Raw genomic sequence first — 23643 nt, forward strand, 5'->3', positions numbered from 1 at the left:
ATTCTTCTTTTAATATTCAGTACTGGATAAATCTTGCTCTTGACAAAGCTATGAAAGAGCAGTGAACTGCTTGGTGTATTCCTTGCAAAAGAATACCAGCCAGAGAAAGATGTTGCGGACCTCGCTTTGCTGTTCTCCTAAGTGGCATAAAACAAGTTTGTCCTAGGTATAGAATGATGTACTTTGTTTGACCATTTGTGTACAGACTAACTAACCTGTGAGGAAAGGGCTAAATAAGAAGGCTTCTGATTGATTGTTTGGCCTTTATCAAGAAATTAATTTTGAGGGCTCCCTTTCTTTGCAATACATATGCATAAAAACTGGAATTTTCTTGCTGAACCACTGGTTCTTATTAAACTAAAAATTAAATAAAAAATTAAAGGATATTTTTATGACAGTTGCTACTGACCCATTGAACTGAAAACAGGCATCTTTTGATAAAAAGGATCTTGGGGTGCTATTCTATAGGAATGTACAATGAAAGATTCTTCTGCACCTAGCCACATTTTCTGTGGGAAATGTTGCTCTGCATGTAGAACTCCTGTTAACGGACCTTCATATATCTGATTTCTGGAAGGTCAAAAACTGGTTTCAGACCTGTTCTTAAAGCTAATCCTGATAAAGGGTGTGAAAAATCCCCTTTACAGTGCTCTGTACATGTCTGCTTACTGTTTCAGGATATTTCCTGACTGATGCAGAAAACCTCTTATCAGTCAACCCCTGAGCTTCACCCCTGCTTGGAGTGGATGAATGAAGCCCATTTGTCATCATCAAGAGTGACCAGCATCCACAGCCTGAGCCAACTACTGTTCTCATTTACATAAGTGTAGCCCTATTGAAGTCAATGGGAGAGCACTCAGGTACTTGAGAGCAGCATTTGGCCCCATTGTCTTGAAAAAGGAGCGATGAGGGTTGTGTGGGATTTGGAAGAAATTCTCCCTCCTGCTGGGGCCTCTTTTGGAGGAACAACCCACAATCTTACCCTTTAAGATAGAAGGTGCTATGGCAGGGGTAGGCAACCTATGGCACAGGTGCCGAAGGCGGCAGGTGAGCTGATTTTCAGTGGCACTCACACTGCCTGGGTACTGGCCACCGGTCCAGGGGGCTCTGCATTTTAATTTAATTTTAAATGAAGTTTCGTAAACATTTTAAAAACCTTATTTACTTTACATACAACAATACTTTAGTTATATATTAGACTTATAGAAAGAGACCTTCTAAAAAGGTTAAAATGTATTACCGGCACACAAAACCTTAAATCAGAGTGAATAAATGAAGACTTGGCACAGCACTTCTGAAAGGTTGCTGACCCCTGTGCTATGGTAATGTATGTAATAAATAATAACCGTTGAAATAGGAGGATATGTTTTCATTGCAACAGCTGAGGAGGAAGGAGAACTACTCCCCACAAGCCGGGAGAGGTGAGAAAGCTTTCCCTCAGGGTTGGGGAATGCTGTGCTCCACCTGTTCCCTCTTCCCTTAGCACCTGGGTGTCGGGCTCCATCCTTTTCAGTCATGATTGGGCATTAATGATGTGAGGTGAAGACACTTATGGAGCTGCTGTGGCTATGACTTTGGGAATAGAGACCTTGGAAACCTACTGCAGTTGTCTCAAATGCTATCTATTTCTTGATACCTTTAGAATTTAATATAATCAATAAAATATTATCTAACCTAATCATTCTTTGATCTTATCTGTTTAATATACCAGAAAGAAAAACATTATAGAGGGAAAATTGTTTCAAAACTTCTCATGTTATAGACAATATATTGATAAACTGGCTATATCCTCATTACCTTTAGAGGAATTTAGTAATTGCTATAGATGTGTACAGATAGATAGAGTTGATACATTTCTCAGTGTTTCTCATACTTTACATGAACATTAGTAGTGTTCACTAAAATGTTTTTGGATGACAGATAAATTAGAGCTGTTATAACTGCTGATGATTTTTCTTGAGGGGCCCAGCTCTGCCAAAACAAAACAATCCCCACCCCAAACCAACCCCAACCATATCACGCAATCCTGCAGGCATGGAGCACTCAGGACTTGCACAGTGTGAGAAGCAGAACAGAATTCTGTTTGAATTGGATGCTTTAAAAAAAGTAATGACAGTTTCTGCATGCAACATCTCATCAACTGAAGACAGCACTTGTCTATATACTTGAAACTTATTTATCAGTTTTGAATCGTGACCAGAACCTGGTCGTGCTTTGCAGCAGAACAAGTAATCACTTAAAGCAGCAATGCATTAAGAGCAACAGAATGTTTAGTTCAGAGTATGTGTGACAGCACCTAGGAGGGGTGGACATTTCTCAGAATGTGACTAAAACAGCAGAAACCTTAGATCTCTCAGACCACTACTGATCTGTTGTTAGTCATCCTGACACTTGTCTACATTTCTTCTTGGCATGAAAAACATCTCCAGTAAGGGCTGTCTTTCATTTGGGTGCATGGATAAGTCATTGCTTTTCTGGATGTTCTTAAGGCCTCTTCCTTTCGGTGTCTGTACTCTATACCGTCTCAAAAGAGTAACCAGGATTGCCTTCATCATTACCATGGCAATGAACTTTCCAACACAGCCACGAGGGCCAAATCCAAATGGTTGAAAGTAGCGAGAAGGAACCTATGTGAAACAATGAGAAAGGTCCATTGAAGGCACGTAGAACAATTTCCATCATTAAATTAAGAATATCATTGAAATCTCTAAGCATTTTATGAGGAACCTTTAGACAGACTCTTTTTGGATTAAATATTTTTTTCACATGCAGACTTCCTGGCCTTAATATCATTTTGTTTGTTTTTATCCTTTTCTTTAAAAAAATTATCAAATAAAAAAAACTTGTGGAAATAACATTTAAAATTGCATTCTCATTCTGTGATCTCAGGAACTGCAAAAGTGATGGAGCCAAATTCTGCCCATAAATGAGGGCCAGTAGATCCCATTGACTACAGTGGTCTTGCATGAGGTGTGAATGAGGGCAGGAGCTGGTCTTGGAATCTGGAAATGTGTGTCTGGATTCCAATGATGATATCTCAGTTAATTTATTGATTGGTGTGGGTTGCTGTTCATTTAGATTAGAACAATGTGTGTTATGTGGCAAACAGAATGCATCAAGTCAGATTGTTTTGCTCACATTATATTAGTTATGAATCCCAAGAAAATGAGTCTGCTTTAAATACTTGGTCAAAGGGGAATATTTTTAGCAGCAAAATGAGCTTAGAAAGCAATCAAGAAATCTACCGAGAGAAATGGCTAGAATGGAATTAATGGGTAAAATTGATGAAATAGTCTAGAGCGAATAATTAACTTAATAAATTTAGCCACTTTTTCTTTTTGTGAATTTTCTACAATGATTAATTCTTGGACTGAAGATTGTGTGCAAAGTTCATTGTTGGTAGTTGACTATCAACATGAAAATATTCACCTTGTTGGTTAGTTTTGATTGGTTGGATAGAGTACATAATACTATTTATTCTCTGACTGGATGAATATAAATCATAGGATCTCTTTTCTGGTTCAGACTTAATGTTTGTGAGTTCAACATTAATTTATGACAAATATCCTCTTATATTTTCTTAATTGTTTCTGCAAAGATCCCTACCTGTAAACATGTTTCCTAAAACATTCACTAAAAATTAGTACAAAATGGGTTTCAAAATGAATTCTTCTGTTCACTTTTTTATTTGAATATTATGTGTGGATGTTTCTGGAGGTATTTGCCAAGAGTTAATAAAAGGTTTGAATAGGTAACAAAACAGTACACACACACACACACACACACACACACACACACACACACACACACACACACACACACACACACACACACACACACACACACACACACACACACACACAGAGTTGAGTATATAACAGGTGCTACTAAAACTGTGGAAAACATAATTCTAATATTAATGTTTGCATAGTGGAAAAACCCACAAAACCAGTGCAAGGAGGTTTGCTCTATATGATCAAGATGGGGCTGTACCTGTTGTAGGAGAAGAGCGTATCAGGCCCTCCAAGGTTGCATGGCTTTGGCGCCTGCTACTTCTTGAAGTTAAGGAACTCAAAAGACTTGCATCAAACCATTAAAGCCTGATAATGCTAAGTGCCTCCTGAGAAGTGCTAAATTGATCTTAACATTTCATAGTCCATGTCCTTTACCACTGAATGCATTGCAGTGTCTTCCGCTTACTTCCAGTTAATTTGATCAAAAATCGAGGAATCAGATAATTTGTGTTATAAGTAATACAACCCTCACCTCTATTTTGAGATATTTTTACCACTTGAAACAGCTCTCATTGGATAATCTAATTTCTAACTATGGAAAGCAGTCATTTAACTAATGACAAACCAAAATTCTGAATAGCAGAAAAAGAAAAGCCCAAGTAAGACCCCTTAATAGTAAAAGGTGATTGCAAATAAATTTTGCTGTTCATATATTGCAGTTGACATTGGGCCCAATCCTGCAAGGTACTGAGGAGTCTAGCCCTGATGGTACTACTTGTGTGCTTAAACTTAAACCTGTACTGAGGCACTTGCTGGAATGGTGCTGTATTGCTCAGCATCATGCATGACTGAGCGCCTCATAATCATTATAATATGTTATGAAAACTGATGTACATCCTGGTGCTTACATGGACAACAAGAAATTGACCTATGAAAAGGACTTGATCCAAATAAGAGGAAGACTCATTTTAATTAGAAATAATACTCTATCCTCTATCAGAAAGAAGACAGGAAACTTACATTTTTCTCAAAATTTTCGAGAGTAAACTCATTAGGCTTTGGGAAGAATTCAAGCTTATGCATACGTCCAATGTTCAGAATGATGTTTGTCCCACTTTTCACAGGATAGCCATCAATTACATCATCCTGTAATGCCTTGCGCATGACCAAATCCACAACTGGCTGGTATCTCATACTCTCATTAATAAAATTCTCCACAACCCTTAAGTTCGGCATGTCATTGCTCTGTATGTCTCTGTCACCTTGAGGAATAAAGCAGACAAAAGAAGTTGATTTTGCTATTGTAATTTTACCTGATTGCTATTTGAAATGTTGCAGTTGATGCCAGAATGGTTTTGAAAATCCCGCCATTCAGTAAAAATACTGTCTCCTTTCAGGATTCATGGTGACAAGGAGTCTATAGGTTCTTGTGGCTTTGTATAGCCTCATATTACAGAAGTCAGCCATACTGTTTACCCACATGGACACTAAGTGACTAATCAAATGATCTGTCCCAAATCCAAATCTCCTCTCTCCCACACAAGCTGGCTCTAATCCTGCTGCCATTGATGATAATAGCAAAAAACTGCTTCAGTTCAGTGGAGCAGGATCAGGGCCTTGTATGAAACTGATTTAACATGCCATAGATTCTTAAGCTTAAGGCCCAGATTCACTGACATGTGGCACAGGCTGTGTGTGTAAATTACATCTCCAGTGCACCAGTAAGGCCCTTTCCTGAAAGATGGGGATACATACACAAGGAAGGCAATTGGCATTTCCACTGCCTTTCTTTCTTAGGGGTTGCACTAGTGGGAGAGGGCAGGAAAACAGGGCTAAGACCTGAAGGTTTCTCTACACAATATGACAATGATCACTATAGAGGTGTGATTTTGAAAGCACACTAACATGTTGAGCACTAATTGGTCTGTGTAGACCCTGTAGATCATTCTAGAAGTTTCCTAGTGGATTTTAATGTAGTACTAGTTTAAGATTTTCAAACTATGAAACATTGCTGCACCATGTAGGTGAGCCCTGGTTCAACTCCTGTTGGAGTCAATGGAAAGGCATTCATTCGTTTAAACAGAAATTGGATCAGGACTTTAATTCCTGCCAGGAACCAGGAGTTCCATAGGCAGTACAATACCCACTTCTGGGCCATCCACTCTTAGACTGGTCTACTGATCTCTCTATCTACCTTACAGTGATGAGGACCAAATAAGTGTAGTGTGTGAGATCCTTCCAGACACCTGCAGGAGCCCTGCTATGGCTGGTCAGAAAAAAATTCCCAAAACTATGATGAATTGGCAAATTGTGATTAAAACAAAATTGAAACCTTTCATGGTGATGGGTTGATTAAAACGAAACTCCACTGAAAACCAGGCAGGATTCTGAGGGAAGTCTATGTACCAGGGGTTTCAAAACATGCCTGCCAGGCAGGTTTCCATCCGAAAACTTCCTGGTTTCCTGCCAGCTCACCTATCTGGCTCTTTGAGAATCTGGGTTTATAGGCTCCCAGCTCCCTGATGGGGAGCTGGGAGCCTGGAATCCTTGGTTCCCAGTATTTCAACTCCTTGACAGCCCAAACTCCTCGGATGCTCTGCACTGGAACAGGCCACCTGGCAGACTGTCTCAGAGTGGGGGCTTCCTGTACAGATGAGCAAAAAACATTTCATGGAACATTTTGAAATTTTTGGCTGAATTGTAATAAAATCAGACTTGGAAATCTCAACCTCCTCAAAATGGAAGTATCCTTCTCCACCCAGCTGTATGTGTACTCCTTCAGTGCAGGGGACAGTGAATCTCGCCCAAATTGTACAATTATCCTATACTAAAACATTTATTTTTTAAAAAGTTAGCTAACTGTTGAACCTGTTTGTCACCTTTGCACTGTTCCACTACAGTTCTCTATCCTCTTCAGTGAACTTTAATGGAATGGTTTGAAAACAGTCATGGAATTTTTTGAAATCCTGGCAATTACTGGAACTGTTTGAAAGCTAAGCATTTGGAGAAGTAAACTTTCAGTCACTTGTTCAAGGGAAACAAATACTTCTAAAAGCTTCCTTGCTGTCTTAACTCTATCTTCTGCTCTCCCAAATGAGAGTGCCTTCAAAATTACAGGTCTTTTTGAAAAACGGGACCCTAAGGCAACAGGGTTAGATCTTAATTTGAGAGGAAAACTCTGTATTAGTAAAAGAAGAAGAATTAATTAAAACTTACCATCTTGCCAAGGTACACAACGCTGACTGGGGAAATCACTAATGTGTGTGAGATTATAGGAGACAATTTACTTTAGAAAACTCAGCAGTCTGATACATTGTGGCACATGTAGGTTTTGCTGAGGCATTTTGTAGTTGATAGATATGAGGCCGCCTTTTATCATTAAATTATAGCTGACTGCTTCTAGGAAGCCAAATATAAGTTGTGAAAAGAGGCCTTTCAGCTACATATTAATGAGAACTGTTGTTACTCTTGTATGGCCCATGGGATTCAACACTTAGATATCAATGTGCTGACTTAACATACAAGTGCAGAGTTTGCTGGATTCACCTGGGTTACAAGGCTTGTGGCCAATTAGAAAGACAGACACATCCACATAAAGAAAGAGAAGAGAGATGCAGCTTGCTAGCTGGAGGGGAAAAAGGTGACAGGTGACGTTTAGCTAAAGCTCTGGGACAACATTGAAAATATTCTTAAAATAGTTTTGCACAAGTGTTACTTATTTCAGATATGAAACTTGATTTAAAAGCAATGTAATGAACCAAAATAAAGGATAGGGATAACGGTGGAGGAGAGTGAATGCAATGAATATCTACATTGTTGTTCAGGCTGGGAAGAGAAATTAAAGAAAGGGAAGACTAAAATATTATCATAATTTGTGGGTCTGCCATTCATTAGCACCCACAGAGGAGACCAGAAAATGGACCAGAGTTTTAAAAATTCTCAAGTCATTCTCTTCAGCCATTTAACCATTTTTGTTGCTTTTGTTTCAACTTACTCCAGTTGATCTACAACTTTCTACTACTGAGGTGCTCAAAGTCCGGAAAGCACTTAAGCACATGTTTGAATCCATATGTATTCGGGAAGTATTTAGGCACATGCTTAAATCCCATTAACTTCTTTGGGATTTAAGTATAGGCCTGAAGTTAAGTGCTTGCTAAAGTGGTCTCTGATGAAGGATGCTTCCCAGAATGGGGGCCTCATTTCAGTATTAGAAATGTGACTTCACCTATCTTAGAGAGGTACTTTCATAAGGCAGGTGTTTCATCCTTTGGAGAGTCCATATAATGTATCTTAATTACATTGCATATCCAAAATAAAATAAAAGATTAAGCTTACCACTAATAGATCAACTTGCAAATTCTGACTCTCATTTTTCCAAATGCTTTTGATTACTTGAAAGGTTTAACTACTATGCAGAAAATATTCATATGATAGGTTTCTTAATTTCAAATTTTCCAGACAGAATGTAGTATTTTTAAACACCTTTTTTACCTGTGCGTACTATGTATACAGGGATAATATGATGTGAATAGTTGTTAGCTCAGCTTACCTGAAGAGATCATACCTAATTTCATAGTTCAGTACCGGTGGCTAAAAAGCACCATGAACCAGCTTTGCTCTCAGTTACACCAATGTAAATCCAGAATAATTGCACTGAGGTCAGTGAAGTAACTGCAGGTTTATAGTGGTGTAACTGAGGGCTGAATTTGGCTCTATCATTCTAGCAGATTGCCTCTGGTCCTAATTTATTATTTCCTTAGTAGTTTATCTTTTATCATTTTTTCCACTCAGTTTTGAATGCTACTTCAGAAGTCCTTTTTTACAATATTATGCAGCGAGATAATTATTGCACCCACTTTACAGTAAATAAACTTTAGATTTTTCTCCCTGAAAATGATTAGATCACTACTCAAGCATAAATATTTTCCAATATCATTGTCTTTATAGACAGCCCTTACCTATAACAGCTTGGATTTCCTTCATCATATCTTCTTCCACTTTAGGGTGCTCTGCAATCAGTACTAGCATGAAGAAGAGAGTCACAGACAGTGTGTCAGGTGCAGCTATCATCATCTCCAGCACACACTGGTTCACATTCTCACCAGTCAGATCTCCACGGCTCTACAAAATTTAAGGGAGCAAATATTGAATACTGAACTTGAGCTCCAGCAAAGATTCTTAGGTCAACAGGAAAGGGAGAATGTGGAATATGTAGACTCACTTGAAACAACTGGTTCAAGTCTTAGCAAAGTTTACTCAGTCCTTATGCTACTGGGAGAGAGGAGTAATATCCTATTCATGTGTGTCTCAGATGAAGCACTGAAAACCAATGTCCTGCCTGGTGTATATGATCCTATAACACTTTTAAGAAAAGTAAGGGTTTGTGCTTAATCCAAATTTCTCCTCCACTCACTGTGCTGGAGCATACTGTGCACCATTCACTTGCTATGCTCCATTAGGGTGTACTTGACTGGCAGACATTCTGCATAGTTATGATTTCTGAAGCACTTGGGATTCTTTGGAGTAAAAGGTGTTTATATAAATGGAAAATAAATGGGCCAAAGAGAGGCTGGAGGAGATGTGGGCATGAGCTTGAGAGCTTTGGGCGTGTGGATATAACCTGAAAAGGTTCAGACAAGCAACCAAACATTTGGATGCAATTATTCAAAGCCTGGAACCTTGTTAAGGTGCTCCAAACACTAATTAATTTGCATTAGTTTTAAATGATATTACTTTCTGCTATATAGATTAAGTCAAATTCTGTTACAAATCCCATTTTGTTCTTGGTAACGAGCATTTTGGACAAATTCATATTTTGTTCATATTCTCAATACCTGTGCAAAAATCAGTTGTGATGCAAAGTCCATGCGCTCTTCCAGTTTTTCAACAGTGGAAAGTCTCTGTCGTTTCTGTTCTATTAAGATTTCAATTGCTTCTTTCAAATCCTTGCTGAAAACAGATAGAACCCAGTATATCTATAAACATCTGTGATATTTTAGTGCTTAGTAATGCAGGATGGGAAATGTATGACTATATTGGACAAGAAATGTAACAATAAAACAGACATCCCAAAACATTCAGATAATTCTGTAGTGAAGCAGTAAAACAAGGCAGATTGCCTCTAGAGAAGTGAAAAGTGACTGCTGTTCTTATAGTGAAGCTATATGAGCATAGATTTGCCCTGCCAGACCAGATTGGTCCATCAAGTAAGGTAGAATGTCTCTAGCAGTGTCCAATACAGGCTGATCCAGAGGAAGGTAGGCAAACCCACAGAACAGGTAGCCTACTGTAAAATGCTGTACATGAGAGAGGAAAAAAATTCATGACCATAATTAGACTTGATGAAAACGTGGCAAGGAATTTCACAACTTGACTACATACTGAATGAAGTAGTAGTGCCTTTTATTTGCTCTACATTTATTGCTCACTCCTTTCAACTGAACTCTTGTATTCTTTCTGTGGGATTGCATAAAGAAGCTCTGCTGTTCATATGAGTGACTAAGAGCATGTCTACACTTGCCATTTAAAGCAGGAAAAGTCCCTTTTTTGTGCAAAAACTGTGGTAGCGTCTACACTTGCCAGTGACTTTGCAGTGAAACTCAGAAGTTTCACCACCTCCACGAGAGGCATACAGCTCTTACTGGTGATGCTTTTATGATGATGTGCAAGTGAAGACACACGTTCTTCCTGTTTACACAGCTTTTAGCCTCTGCAGGATATCCCACAGTGCCTAGGTGACTACTCTGGTCAGGAGCTCTGCAACCAGGTAAACAAACGTCCATCTGTCCCCCTGTAAAGTCCCAGGAACTTTGAAACTCCTCTTTCTGTTTTCTTGGCAAATGCTCACTTATCTGGCCAGCTGAGTGCCTGCTCCACGGAGCAAATGATCCATTGCTTGGAGCAATGCTGAGCTACTGAAGCTGATCAGTGTTTGGGGACAGGAGGCTGTTCAGAGATTCAGGATGCCCCAGGATCACCCACTCCCCTTCCCACAAGACCTATCGTCAAAATGGAGAGAGCTGCACGGTGGGATACTTGCCTTCAGTGTGCTGCTCTCATTGGAGATGGAAGTGCTGCAAATGTAACTTCCACAGGTGTCAGAGAAGGTGTTAAGTGAGTACACAAACCAGTGCTTTTCTTTCACAGGTTCACTATCACCATTGAAACTAACAGCGCAAAAACTCTGCAAGTGTAGACATAGCCCTAATCTTATGCTCAAATAAATTTGTTAGTCTCTATGGTGCCACAAGTACTCCTGTTCTTTTTGTTGTTTAGGAAGTTACTATTAACATTTCCCAAAGGTGGATTTCTTCTAAGGCTGAACCATATTGTTTTAATCATTAGGCCATGATAACACATTTGGAATATATAAGGACTGATGCTGGTTAGGGTTAGACAGTTACAGGAAATGGTCCATATTTGGTAGAGTTAGTCAAAATTTCCCAAATTTAAATTTTAAATAATAGTTTTTCAAAATTTAGTGGATTTTTTTCTGGTAAAAGACAGCAATATTTTCATGGAATTTATTTTGGGGGGTTTAACTGGCTGTATAATTGGTTGGAATTCTTAGATTTTTGAAAAATTTTGAAATATTTAGGATATGCCCAGTAAAAATGATGATGCAAAATCATGACTTTCTATTGTGAGTGGGTGTGTCTTACTGGCACTATATCTGAGGTTTTCCAGTGTGCGATTTGACTGTCCTCTTTGTGACCAGGGGAATCCCCAAAAAGGCACACTTATTTTATGTATAGTGATAGAGCCATTTTAACAACAACCATTGTAGAGGGATTAAAATTTCTGTAGTCGATACAATGTGTGTAGAAATACTGTATGCGGGAAGTCCTGATAATGACTGGTCTTCCCTTCCAGTTGAATCAGAAACCTATGGAAAACCATGGTATGCTACAGTTGTCTAATTCAGTTCACTTTAGGTTTAGGAGTCTGTCACATTCATAGTAGGAAGTAGTGGCCACTAAAAATTTATCAATTGCCTATAGTTGCCATCTAGCAGTATCTAAGCCACCACAGTTATCTCCATAAGACATATTCAGTAAAGCTTTGGTATCATACGTACCATTGTGTAGCAACTAATGTTGGTATTTTAGAAATTGACTGGAGACAGGATTTCACTTTCTATGTGAATTTTGCCATTGACTTCTCTGGGGACAGGATTTCCACCAGGGCAGATAGCCTTCCTTCCTTTAAATCCCCTAAGTCCTTGTGACACAATAGTATGAAAAGTACTTATTACACATGCTTTATAGTGAGTATTTTATCAGACTGGTCAAGGACATCAGTCCAAGTAAGGATGAAGTGCTGCAAGTTTGTTTTATAATCAGTCATCTTTTGGTAGAGGAAAACAAAGGAGACCATGAAAACTCAGTGGAAAAGGTTTTGGTTGTTTTTTGTGTTTGTTGACTTTAAAAAGAAAGATGGCAAAACTAATGTGTTCCTATTTGAGGGAAAAGATCCATCAGAGATGACAACCAGCATGATAAATGCTAAGTTTAAATCTGAAATGAAGAATTTTGGCAAAGATAAAAGCACCAACAAGCAGGATTATACTGACTCACTAACTTAACATTCACTATATTGCCATGACTATAAAAAGGACTTGCTGACTCAAGGAATTGCCAGCCTTCTAGGTTACTATTGGAGCCCTGGTTGCTTAGGTAGTAAGTGAAAGTGGATATCATAAAATGGCATGTCATTGCCTGTGTGAAGTGAACGGATGATGTTGAGTTTTACACCTGAGTTAGCACTAATGTGTGTCTCAGCAGAGAAACCAAGACTAAATTGAATTAAACTGAATGGTCCCTCTCATTCATTTTTAAAAACAGAGAAGACTGACAAGTAAGAGTGACCCTAGGAAGGAAGGATCTATGTTATTCAGGTGATTTGTAAAACCGTTGATACTTACGCTGACTTTTCATATTTCTTGTACAGCCAAGAAATTTTAAAGAAGATGTCAGGTTTCAGCAAAAGTGCTTGCCAAGCATCAAAGTAGTTCTGGATTTTAAGCACAATGGCATTTTCTGAAAATTAAAAATAAATGAACAGCAATGTAAAATGTAAACTTCAATAGCTAGTTCACATAAATGTCACCCAAAACTGCACAATAAAGGCCTGTTCCTGCTGAAGTCAATGGGAGCCTGATCAGGCCTTAAAAATAGGGTTTCAATATCATATTTCTCTTTTACTGCCATGGCATTATCATTACTGACATTCAAATACTTTGTTTTAATATGTGGTAAATAGCAGCATGAAATATTTTTAGAATCCTGTGCAGATTGTGCAGTTCTTTGTAAAGAACAAGGCTCTTCAGCTGAAAGGAGACTGCAATGTGATAACCAATACCAGGTCATCTCCCACACAAGTGGAGTGATGGTGCGTGGACGAATACAAATGAGTGGAAAACTTGCAGGTGAAAGTTTAGCTCAGTGGAAAGTTTATTCTGATTCTTAACTGCATCTATCTTGGGATAGGTGCCTGCTATGTACATGGAAATCTTGTTTTGCAGATTTCGTAACCTTTTGTCTGCCAACAAACATTCTGCAGCTGGCAATTTGGTACTTCCTCTATTGTGGGCATGCTGCAAACATAAAGAGTAGATTACTTTGTTGACTATATTGTGATTGCTAGGAATACTGGAAAACTAGCCAAACTGTCAAGATGCAGATGTTACTTCTCGATACAGGGGTCTTGTCAGGGTTAAAAACTGAATACAGGTATTTAAACACCATTTTAAGCTCTTGCTCATGATTAGAATTAATTGCAATCAAATCTGACAGTGTTATTAAAAACTGAATATTAGACCCAGACCCTGATGTACTTACTCAAGCAAAACTCCCCGTTCATGGCAATGGGAAATTTTGCATGAATATGCACCTTAAAAGTGGACCCATTATGATATAAGAATTGTATTTGTACCATCCAAAGGGATCCCTAGAAAGAGTGTGTTAGAAGTGTCCAGTGTGATCTGTCTCATAAAATTCAGCGCATTGATGTTTCCCAGTCCATCAGTCACATTCTCCAATCTGTCCAGATGGTTTTTTGTTGATTCAACACAAATTGCTATCATACGCACGAGACCTGGACCAGACAAAGCTGAAATGTACATATAAAATAGTCAGAAGATTGTTTAACTTTCATGTTATCTGTATTATTCACCCATTGGCAATAAAATTGTAACAGATGATGTTACCAAAATAATTGGAATACAATATTTTTATAATTTTTAGCTTTGTAACCTATCCTCTGATTTTAAAAAAAATCCCACTTTGGACATATTGATTAAAATAGCAAAATGTAAAATCAAAGCAAATATATTTTCCCATTCCCCGGCCATTACTATTATAATAGTTAACACAGTGGTGAGGCTTAATTAAGCTGGAATTTTCAATCCTTGGTGCCGTTGTTAGGTACCTGGATCCATATTTATGCACCTGAGTAAATGACCAGATTTAGAAAGGAGCTGGGCAACAATTCACATTGACTTCAGTAGCTGTGGTGGTCAGCACCTGTCATGATTTAGTAAAACAACTTGGAATATCCTGAGTATGAAAGATGCTACATAAACCAAATTCTATTCAATTCTTCTCCATTTTCTAATTTTAACAAAGCTCTAGTAATAACGTTTACCTTGTCATCTGCCCACTTTCTATAAAATTCCAGTAGACTTTCATCTAGCCTATATTGGTTTCTAAAGGTATCTTCTGATTTTTGCCAGGGTGGTTGTTTTCACATGGACTATAGGTTGTCTACAGAGCACTTGCTGGTGGTCTGTAGAAAGCTAGCCAGCCACATGGTGGCTTGTCTATCTTACTACTAGATGCTATATTGTATTAAAAGAACATAAGAACAGCCATTATGGCTCAGACCAATGGTCTGTCTAGCCCAGTACCCCATCTTCTGACAGTGGCAAGTACCAGATGCTTCAGAGGGAATGAACATGGCAATTATTGAGTGATCCATCTAGTTGCAGTTTCTGGTAGTCAGAGGCTTAGGGACACCCAGAGTGTGGGGTTGCATCCCTGACCTATCCTTCATGAACTTATCTAATTCTCTTTTGAACCCAGTTATTCTTTTCAACATCCACTGAGAATGAGTTCTACGGGTTGACTGTTATGTGAAGTGCTTTCTTATGTTTGTTTTAAACCTGCTGCCTATTAATTTCATTGGGTGACCCCTGGCTCCTGTGTTATGTGAAGGGGTAGATAACACACTCTCCACACCATTCATGATTTTATAGACATCTATCATATCCCTCCTTAGTTGTCTCTTTTTTCGTAAGCTGAACAGTCCTAGTCTTTTCAATCTCTCTTATATGGAAGTTGTTCCATTCCCCTAATAATTTTTGTTGCCATTCTCTGTACTTTTTCCAGTGCTAACATATCTTTGATACAAGGTGACCAGACCTGCATTCAGTGCTCTAGGTAGGGGTATACCATGGATTTATATAGTAGCATCGATATTTTCTGTCTTATCTATTCTTTTCCTAATGGTTCCTAACATTTTGACTGCCACTGCCCATTGAGCAAATATTTTCAGAGAACTATCTATACTAGTTCCAAGATCTTTTTATTGAATGGTAGCAGCTCATTTAGACCCCATCGTTTTGTATGTTTAGTTGGAATTATGTTTTCCAACGTGCATTACTTTACACTTATCAACACTGAATATCATGTGCCATTTTGTTGCCCAGTCACCAAATTTTGTGAGATCCCTTTGTAACTCTTCACTGTCAGCTTTGGACTTTACTATCTTGAGTAATTTTGTATCAGCTGCAAACTTTGCCACCTCACTTTTTACCTCCTTTTCTAGATTAGTAGGGCCCTACCAAATTCATGGCCATGAAAAACACATCATGGACTGTGAAATCTGGTCTTCCCCTGTGAAATGTGATCTTGTGGGTGCTTTTACCCTATACTGTACAGATTTCATGGTGGAGACCAGGTTTCTCCAATTGAGGGTTCTGACCCAAACGGGCATTGCAGGGAGGTCGCAAGGTTATTTTAGGGGGGGTCATGGTATTGCCACCCTTACTTCTGTGCTGCTGCCTTCAGAGCTGGGTGGTCGGAAAGTGGTGGCTGCTGACTGAGGGCCAAGCTCTGCAGGAAGCAGCGCAGAAGTAAGGGTGGCAATACCATACCATGGCATCCTTACTTCTGTGCTGCTGCTGGTGGTGGCTCTGCCTTCAGAGCCGGGCTCCTGGCCAGCAGCCGTCACTCTCCCACTGCCCAGCTCTGAAGGCAGTGCCACCAGCAGCAGTTCAGAAGTATGGGTAGCACTACCACAACCCTCCCTACAATAACCGTGCAGAAACACCCCACTGCCCAACTCCTTTTTGGGTCAGGACCTCTACAGTTACAACACCATGACATTTCAGATTTAAATAGCTGAAATCATGAAATTTACCATTTTAAAAATCCTACAACCATGAAATTGACCAAAATTGACTATGAATTTGGTAGGGCCCTAATCATTAATGAATGTGTTGAAAAGCACTGATCCCAGTACAGATCCTTGAGGGAACCCCACTATTTATCTCTCTCTCCACTGTGAAAAATGACCATTTATTCCAACCTAAAAATGTTATAGGTGGGATTTTTAAAAGCATTAGTCAACTCTGCTCCCAAGAAGTCAATGAGAATTTTACAGTTCATTTAATGGGAGTAAACTTAAGCCAATTCTGAGTGTGTTTGAAAATCATGCACTAAATTCTTATGCTACTCTTCGATGTACGCAATGTCTGTAGTTGCCCCAAGGATGATAAGCTATCATATATTGGGACAGGTGATCGACACAGTGGTGAATGGGAGGGGAGGAGGTCCCCACTGTAACTCAGTTGGTGAACATTTGTGTAATTAGATGTATACTAGGACTGAGTAGACCAACTGAACCTAAATCTTACACCAATTGGAACCAGCTGATATTTTTCGGCAACAGTGTCCACTAGGGTGCAGATGTGGAACAAAAACACAAAATAGGGGGTAGAAGAAAAATAATAGTATAGAAAACTTAGAATGATGGCACATGATGGCACATTAATACTTTAACACTTCACGTCTTTTCAGCTTCTTAAATCAGGCCCCAAAATCACCACAAGGAGCTGTACAGTAGCTGTGAGCACACAGCCTTTCTTGAATTATGGGGGGTTGCAGAAGGACAAAGTAATGAGGGAACTACTGAAACTCAGTAGTTTTGTTAAGAAACCTGCAAGTTTTGTTGGAATCATTAAAGTTGTTAGGTTCAATTGACCCCCAAAGGTTATAAAAAGTCTACAATTGAAAACTGATAGTTTAGGATTGTTGACACCATATGAGCCCAAAATGACAAAGGTTGTACAGCCTTAAAATAAAGCTTCAGGCCCAGATTCTCAAAGGAATTTAGGCACTTAACATCCATTCATTTCAATGGGAGTTAAGCATCTAAATACTGCTGCAGATCTGGGCCCCATCGTTTAGTACTGTCATAGCACCTCAGATTTCCTTTTTGAGTTTGGGCCGGGTTACAGAGCAAGTAAGTTGATATTCTCAGTTGACCCTGTTACTGCCCTGATTTTCAACGTTCTAAAACAATTAATGATTCCTGCTGCACGGCGCTCTTAAATTAATTTTGAAATGATAATTTAAAATATGTTCATGGTAGGAGTGAAGTTTCTTTGAAATCAATTGAAGTTGGGATATAGAACCTTTTAGTTAAATAAATATTCTTACAAAATTGCCACTTGAACTGAGATGAATACTGGGCCACAAATGTAAAAATATTCAAATCTGGCTTGTGGGACATAATTAGGATTTGCTTAGAGGAAATTAAGAATTTGCAAAGTTATTGCAAGTCCTTCTCTAGAGTCATGAGAATCAAGATGAGTGAGGAAAGAAGACTGAAATATTTGGGGGGGAGGGTCAGAGAAGGAAAAATGGCTCCTTGTACTTACACAAAATTCCAATCCCAGATTTTCAGAAGCACAAAATATATGGTACAGTAGATGTGGTAAATATAGAAATACATAATAATTTACCTTTGGTGAAAAAAGGTCGAATTTCTTTCCAGAGTGCTGGATTATTATTAAATATAATACCATTTTCATGCATGCCAATGCACTGTAACCCAAGCTTGCTTCCAAATCTACAGCTATATTGCCCATGTTTCATTACATGGAAGATACTGGAGGATCTGGGAAAGGAAAAAAAAGATCCTTTTGTAAATATTATCTCTTTAATTTGACTTACTCTACTTCAGGCCCAGTCTTCTGAGGTGTTGATCACTTGAGAGAGACAAAGCACTTTCAACTCAAACATACTGTGCATGCAACATTGATGTTATTTCTTATATATGCGATTCTTTAAAAGCCATGATCTGATTGAAAGTATGATGCATGGCATTATTTTTATAAGTACATTTTTTTTTATACATGAGGCTAGGCATGCACTGTTTTCTCAGTAAAATGCCAATTGACTGCCTCAGAAATTCAGCTGGAGTAAAGAGTGAAGATGCATAGAAATCTATAGGAACATAGACTTTGCCATACTGTCTCTGACAATGGCCAGCATCAGATTCTTCAAAAGCAGATGTAAAACATTTGATGGCAGTTATGCAATAACATGTCTATAGAGGAAGTTGTTTCTTTACCCTAGACAGTTTTTGGTTGCCTTTCATATTGAATCAAGAGAACTGATAACCTTTGTACATGTTTAATTTTGTTACTGGTCAATGTAATTGAGAATGATGTTCTAATTATTCTTATGTGTCTCATCCTTGAATGATTTCTCTTAAGATCTGTTCCACAATAATCTCGTACGGCAGTGAGTTCCACAAGGGATTGCATGGGAGTACAGAATTGGAAACCTTATATATATACACACACTAATTACCCTTGGAATGTGGCGGTGTGTTTTATTCATGCAGAGTATTGTGTTTGGGAAGGTTGTGTCTGGTACTGAAAATACAACCCCCTGCATCTGTTCACTAGCCCCAGACACATTAATAGAGTGAGATTTTCTTGGTCATCAGTTGAAATCCAGTCCAAATAACTGGAAATTGTTATCATCTAACAGCTTCTCGGTGACTTAAATGAAATGAGCTGGTGTTCCCTAGTGGACAGGCTTTCACATCTTAAAACTACCAGCACCATTAGCACTAATTGGCAATAGGAAAGATTAAAGACAACCAAAACTAACATACCCCAAAGTTTTGGAAGGGGTATAAATTCTCATGCTTTAGAGCATAAACCAATCTCCATTAATGTGGGTTAGGAACAAACCAAAGTAATGAGTATTGCTAAGGAATCTCTGTTTGGTCACCTAAATCACATGGTATTTATTTGTTTTCTGAGTAGATGATCCAGCCTTTATAAACTACTGCTGCTTCCATCCAAAATTAATGTACCGTACTCTTGTGAAAACACAAATGTTGTGATGAATGTAACGATTTTGAACTATTGACCCTATCGGAGCTATGACTTGCCACAGATAATTGTCCAAACTGAAGTTTCCTTTTATGTCCATATTTTAATGTGATTTGGAATTCAGCATGATGGTTCTGAATTTTCTCTCTACTTTTCACCCAGCTCTTAGGACCACAGTCATATTCTGATCATTTTGACAGGCTCAGCCAAAAGCTATGGGACTGCAACACTGCATAGCCTGTCTTTGATGGATTAAAATGCACAGATGTTAGATCCCATCAGTCATGGCAGGCATATACTGCCACCTACACATTTTATAGATCTTTGATCATTGGCAAACCCATGATGAAAACACAAATATTCGTGTGTAATAAAATTCTGCTATCTGAACATAAACACTACCCATCGGAGAATAAGGAGAGTCTCTCACAAGGGTGCTCCTTAGAGAGCAATAAACGTGACCTTAGTCTTTCAGTTTCATAGGGCTCAATTCAGCAAGGTTCTGAGCCCTGCGGACCTTTAGCTGCTTTCCTGGACCAGAGCCAGAATGCTCATTGCCTTGCAAGATGCAGCCCATAGTGCACAACGTGTATCACTTGGTTCAGTGCCTGATCTAACTATGTAGCCACAGTGAATGCACAATATAACAAGAACCTTGCTTTACCAGTATATGGTAGTTAACTACATTACAATTCTTTGCTTTCATATGTTTAATATAATGCCTATAAAATTACTAATTAATTAGCAGAGATTAGAATTGCTCATATACGTAAAACCAAAGAAGAAATATTACAAAAACAAAGTATGTGTCAAACCAACCCTAAATAATAAAAAAACCTACCACCACTAGAACATACCCTTCTCTTTTTCTGTTACCTTGCTTATTCAGTTATCATGTTCTGACAAACTGGGCTTGATCAGCATTACTACTTTAGAACCTGATTTCCTGTAGAGGGAGCTAGCTGCTTAGAAATGCTGATCCAGTGGCACAAAATGATCAGATCAAAGACGCCAAAGAAAGGAAGAGTGAAACTGGCAGAGATCAAACAGCCAGCCACTTTTCATGCCACGCACGCTTCAGAGACCAAATTCTGAAATCCTTATGCAGTGTTAACTAAGACAAAACTCTCACTGCAAATCATGGCCTGAGTGAAGACAATGGACTTTTGCTATTGCCTTTAATGGGGCCAGGATTTCACTCTGGGAGTTTTGCCTGAGTAAAGATTGAGCAAGGATTAAAGTATGGGGTAGAGCAGAGGAACATAATCAGAGAGGAATTCTGCCTCAAGGATTCTGCCAGGAGATTGTGCTCAGAGCTACAGCCCTTCAGGGAGTGCAGCATATTCCCCTTGTCCCTTCTGCCCTGCTCTCTTTCCCTTCCTCCTCATCGCTCCTGGGCATCCATTGTGGTGGATTGTGCAGGGAAGGAAGAGTCCCTGTACTTCCATGTGCTCAGGGAGTGGAATGATGACAGGCCCATCACAAATGTTCAATCATGCGGAGAGGCTCCCCTATGCTCTTTTCCAACCTGTAGACTCACCTAAGGGCCAATCACAGAGTGGCCCAAAGTGAGGATTTCAGGATTTGCTCCTGTCTGAGCAGAGAGAGAGAGTGAAAGGTAGCTATTAACATTGGGCTGGATTTTGCTGATGGAAGCTATAAAATCATATTTCATTACAAAATTATGCAGTCAAGGCCTGGAGGAAACTATGTAAATTGTATTGCAGACTCTGCAAATCCCTCTGTGCATCTGCTCTTAATCTAAGTGAAGTTGATGGCAAAAGTTCATTTGCCTTAAAGGGAGCAGGACTGTACCTGCATTTTTACAGAGCTCAGATCTTGCTCTTTAACTGTGACAGGCCATAAGAACCACTGCAAATGCTCTATTGACATTGTAAAGGATTTGTAAATATTAGTTTTCAAAGTCCTGTCAGGGTTTTTAAGTGAGAGGCAATCCTGACCAAAGCTGAGGTAATGACTGTGCAGTCTGATTCATCTACTGCATTGATTTTGTATCTGATTATTTCTTATAGACTTGAATCAAATAGTGAAAGAGAACAATAAGAACACTTTTCATTTACACAGTCTGACACAGGGGCGGCTCCAGGCCCCAGCACGCCAAGCACGTGCTTGGGGCGGCATGCCGCGGGGGACGCTCTGCCGGTCGCCAGGAGGGTGGCAGGCAGGGTGCCTTCGGCAGCATGCCTGCGGAGGGGCCGTAGGTCCCGCGGCTCTGGTGGACCTCCTGCAGGCTTGGGGTGGCTAAATGTCTAGAGCCGCCCCTGGTCTGACATGTTTTAAGCATTGTATGGACATAAAGTAATGAATCCTCACTACCCCTATATCTGGTCAGGAGGGTGGGTAGCATTCTCATAGTTTCTACCTCCTGGTAATGACAAAGACAGAAAAGTGAAATGACTTTCCCAGATCTGTACAAAGTCAGTGATAGCACCAGCATTAGAGCTCATTTCCCTGGACTACAATGTCTTGCAACAAACTGGCTCTGACTTCTACATGATTGACATATCTGGATCCAGAGTAGTTAGAGCAGCTAATCCAACAGTTGTTTTTGTTGTTGTTTGTGTGTGGAAGACTTTGTTAGAGTTTTCAAATATGGAAAAATCCTCATCCTTATTATGAGTGCACAGAATGTCCAATAAAAAAAAAACACCCCCCAAAAAGCAAAAACCCCACCTCTACTGCAGCTAGTAAAACTACACGCTCCAATTCAGCAATGTGTTTAAGAATATTTAATTGGAGCACATGCGTAGTCCCATTGATTCCAATGAGATTATGCAAAACTTCAGGAATATGCTTAAGTATCTTGCTGAATTGGGGCCATAATCTTCAGTTTTTACTCCCATTTTGAGAAAGATCTCCATGGGGCTTTATGAAATTAATTTTTGGTTTGATCCTGCAAGCTATCAATGTTCTTCTATAGTGTCTTATACTCAGTAGTCCTATTACAATCAATGGCAGGACAAGTGAGAGTAAGTGCTTACAGGATTGGGCCTGATCCGTGTTCCATTGAAATACATGGTAAAAGTCCCATGTACTTCAGTGGCGCAGGGTCAAGCCTGTAATATATAAGAATTGACATTTAGAAGCTGCACCCAAAAAAAGAGAGGTCAGCAAGCAGCACAAGACATGTGATTCCTGTTAGTGAGAAACAATTTTGAAAATCATGAAATAATTCTAATATAACAAAGTGCCTGGCAAAAAGTTGCAAAATACTCTTTATATTATTAGAGAGAGAGAGAGAACAAAGATTTACTTGCTAATAATGAGTGTTTCCTCTCCACTGATCCAGACTCTCATAAATTCTCCATACATCTTATTGTAATAGTTGCAGGCATTGCCCACTCCCATCCAGAGGAATCTCCCATGTGAAATGAGGGGACCAATTCCCATACAGAAACCAGGCCCTAAGGAAAAGGTTAAAAAATATAAATTTTAACAGCAGATTAGAAAATATATCAGTATGCGAAGGATCTTTAACACCAAGTCACAGAGCCTATTGGACACTTGATTTCACATAAAATTGGCTCATGCAAACCTGACATAGGAAAACCTGTATCTGCAGAGTTGACAGTTTTATATCCACAGCAGCTTGATCCTGAGTCTGATATACATTCTGTGTGCATGTAATAAACTAGACTCTGAACCTTTTTCTGATGCTTCAAGCAGATGACTATGGGGTGGTTTTCATTTAGAGGTATAGTGGGTGAGTATCAAGGCAAAGGAATAAGAAATAGTTCAAAGAACAACGACATCATACTATTGTTTATGCACTTGCAAATTTAACAAATAGTTCTAGTGACAAGGTCCTTTGTTAGACTGTAATATCACCTACAAAAGTCAATTTCCAAGCTTTCTTTTAATATAAAGAATAGTAAATGAGGAAAATACAGTTTTAGAGGATGGGTCTGTATAAGAGCATTCTACTTCATGAGTTTACGGAAAGCAACATTCTAATGTAAGAGCTCAGAATGGAATCATCTAAATTTAGTCAATGGTTAAGATTCTGAACTGAGTTCCACTGGTGTAAATCTAGAATAACTCCATTGACTTCAGTAGAGTGATTCCAGAGATGCACTAGTGTAATTTAAAGCAAAATTTGTCCCCTTGGGGGAAAAAGAGTGGGGAAAGAGTCTTAGAATGGCTAAAGGAACCTGTTCTAAAGGGAGCCCCCTCTGTTCTACCTGGTCAGACTGGCTTGCCTGCTGTAATATCTTGGGATTTGTTCAGAGACATGAAAGAAAGCAAGGAAAGTACTTAGAGAAAAGTTTCACATATTATGTTCACAATATGTACAAATACCTCAAGACGCCAACCTTTATGAACAGGAATCAGAAGCCAGGATTATTTAACTGTAAATTTAAGGCAAATGAATGCTGTTATCTCTCCTGGTTAATCCTATAAAGCATTCAGGCTGGACTACATAACCTTCTGCAAATGCTTTTCCAGTATTCTCTGAACTCTCCATGAATAAGGGTT

The 23643-nt window shown here is 39.0% G+C and overlaps 1 protein-coding gene across 1 annotated transcript in view; it reads right to left on the reverse strand.

The window, feature by feature from the left end:
- Positions 1-1689: 1689 nt before the first annotated feature.
- Positions 1690-23643, reverse strand: part of LOC127057806 (aromatase) — a 44994-nt gene continuing 23040 nt past the window's right edge. The window contains exons 3-10 of the mRNA XM_050966910.1: positions 22421-22571; positions 17761-17915; positions 13668-13844; positions 12658-12772; positions 9569-9683; positions 8693-8855; positions 4755-4996; positions 1690-2627 (exon numbers count right to left, since the gene is read on the reverse strand). Coding sequence (XP_050822867.1) covers positions 2376-2627; positions 4755-4996; positions 8693-8855; positions 9569-9683; positions 12658-12772; positions 13668-13844; positions 17761-17915; positions 22421-22571 — 1370 coding nt within the window. The 3' untranslated portion in view covers positions 1690-2375. The remainder of the gene's footprint in view (positions 2628-4754; positions 4997-8692; positions 8856-9568; positions 9684-12657; positions 12773-13667; positions 13845-17760; positions 17916-22420; positions 22572-23643) is intronic.

This window comes from Gopherus flavomarginatus, chromosome 9 (assembly GCF_025201925.1).
Source record: "Gopherus flavomarginatus isolate rGopFla2 chromosome 9, rGopFla2.mat.asm, whole genome shotgun sequence".
NCBI classification, from domain to species: Eukaryota; Metazoa; Chordata; order Testudines; family Testudinidae; genus Gopherus; species Gopherus flavomarginatus.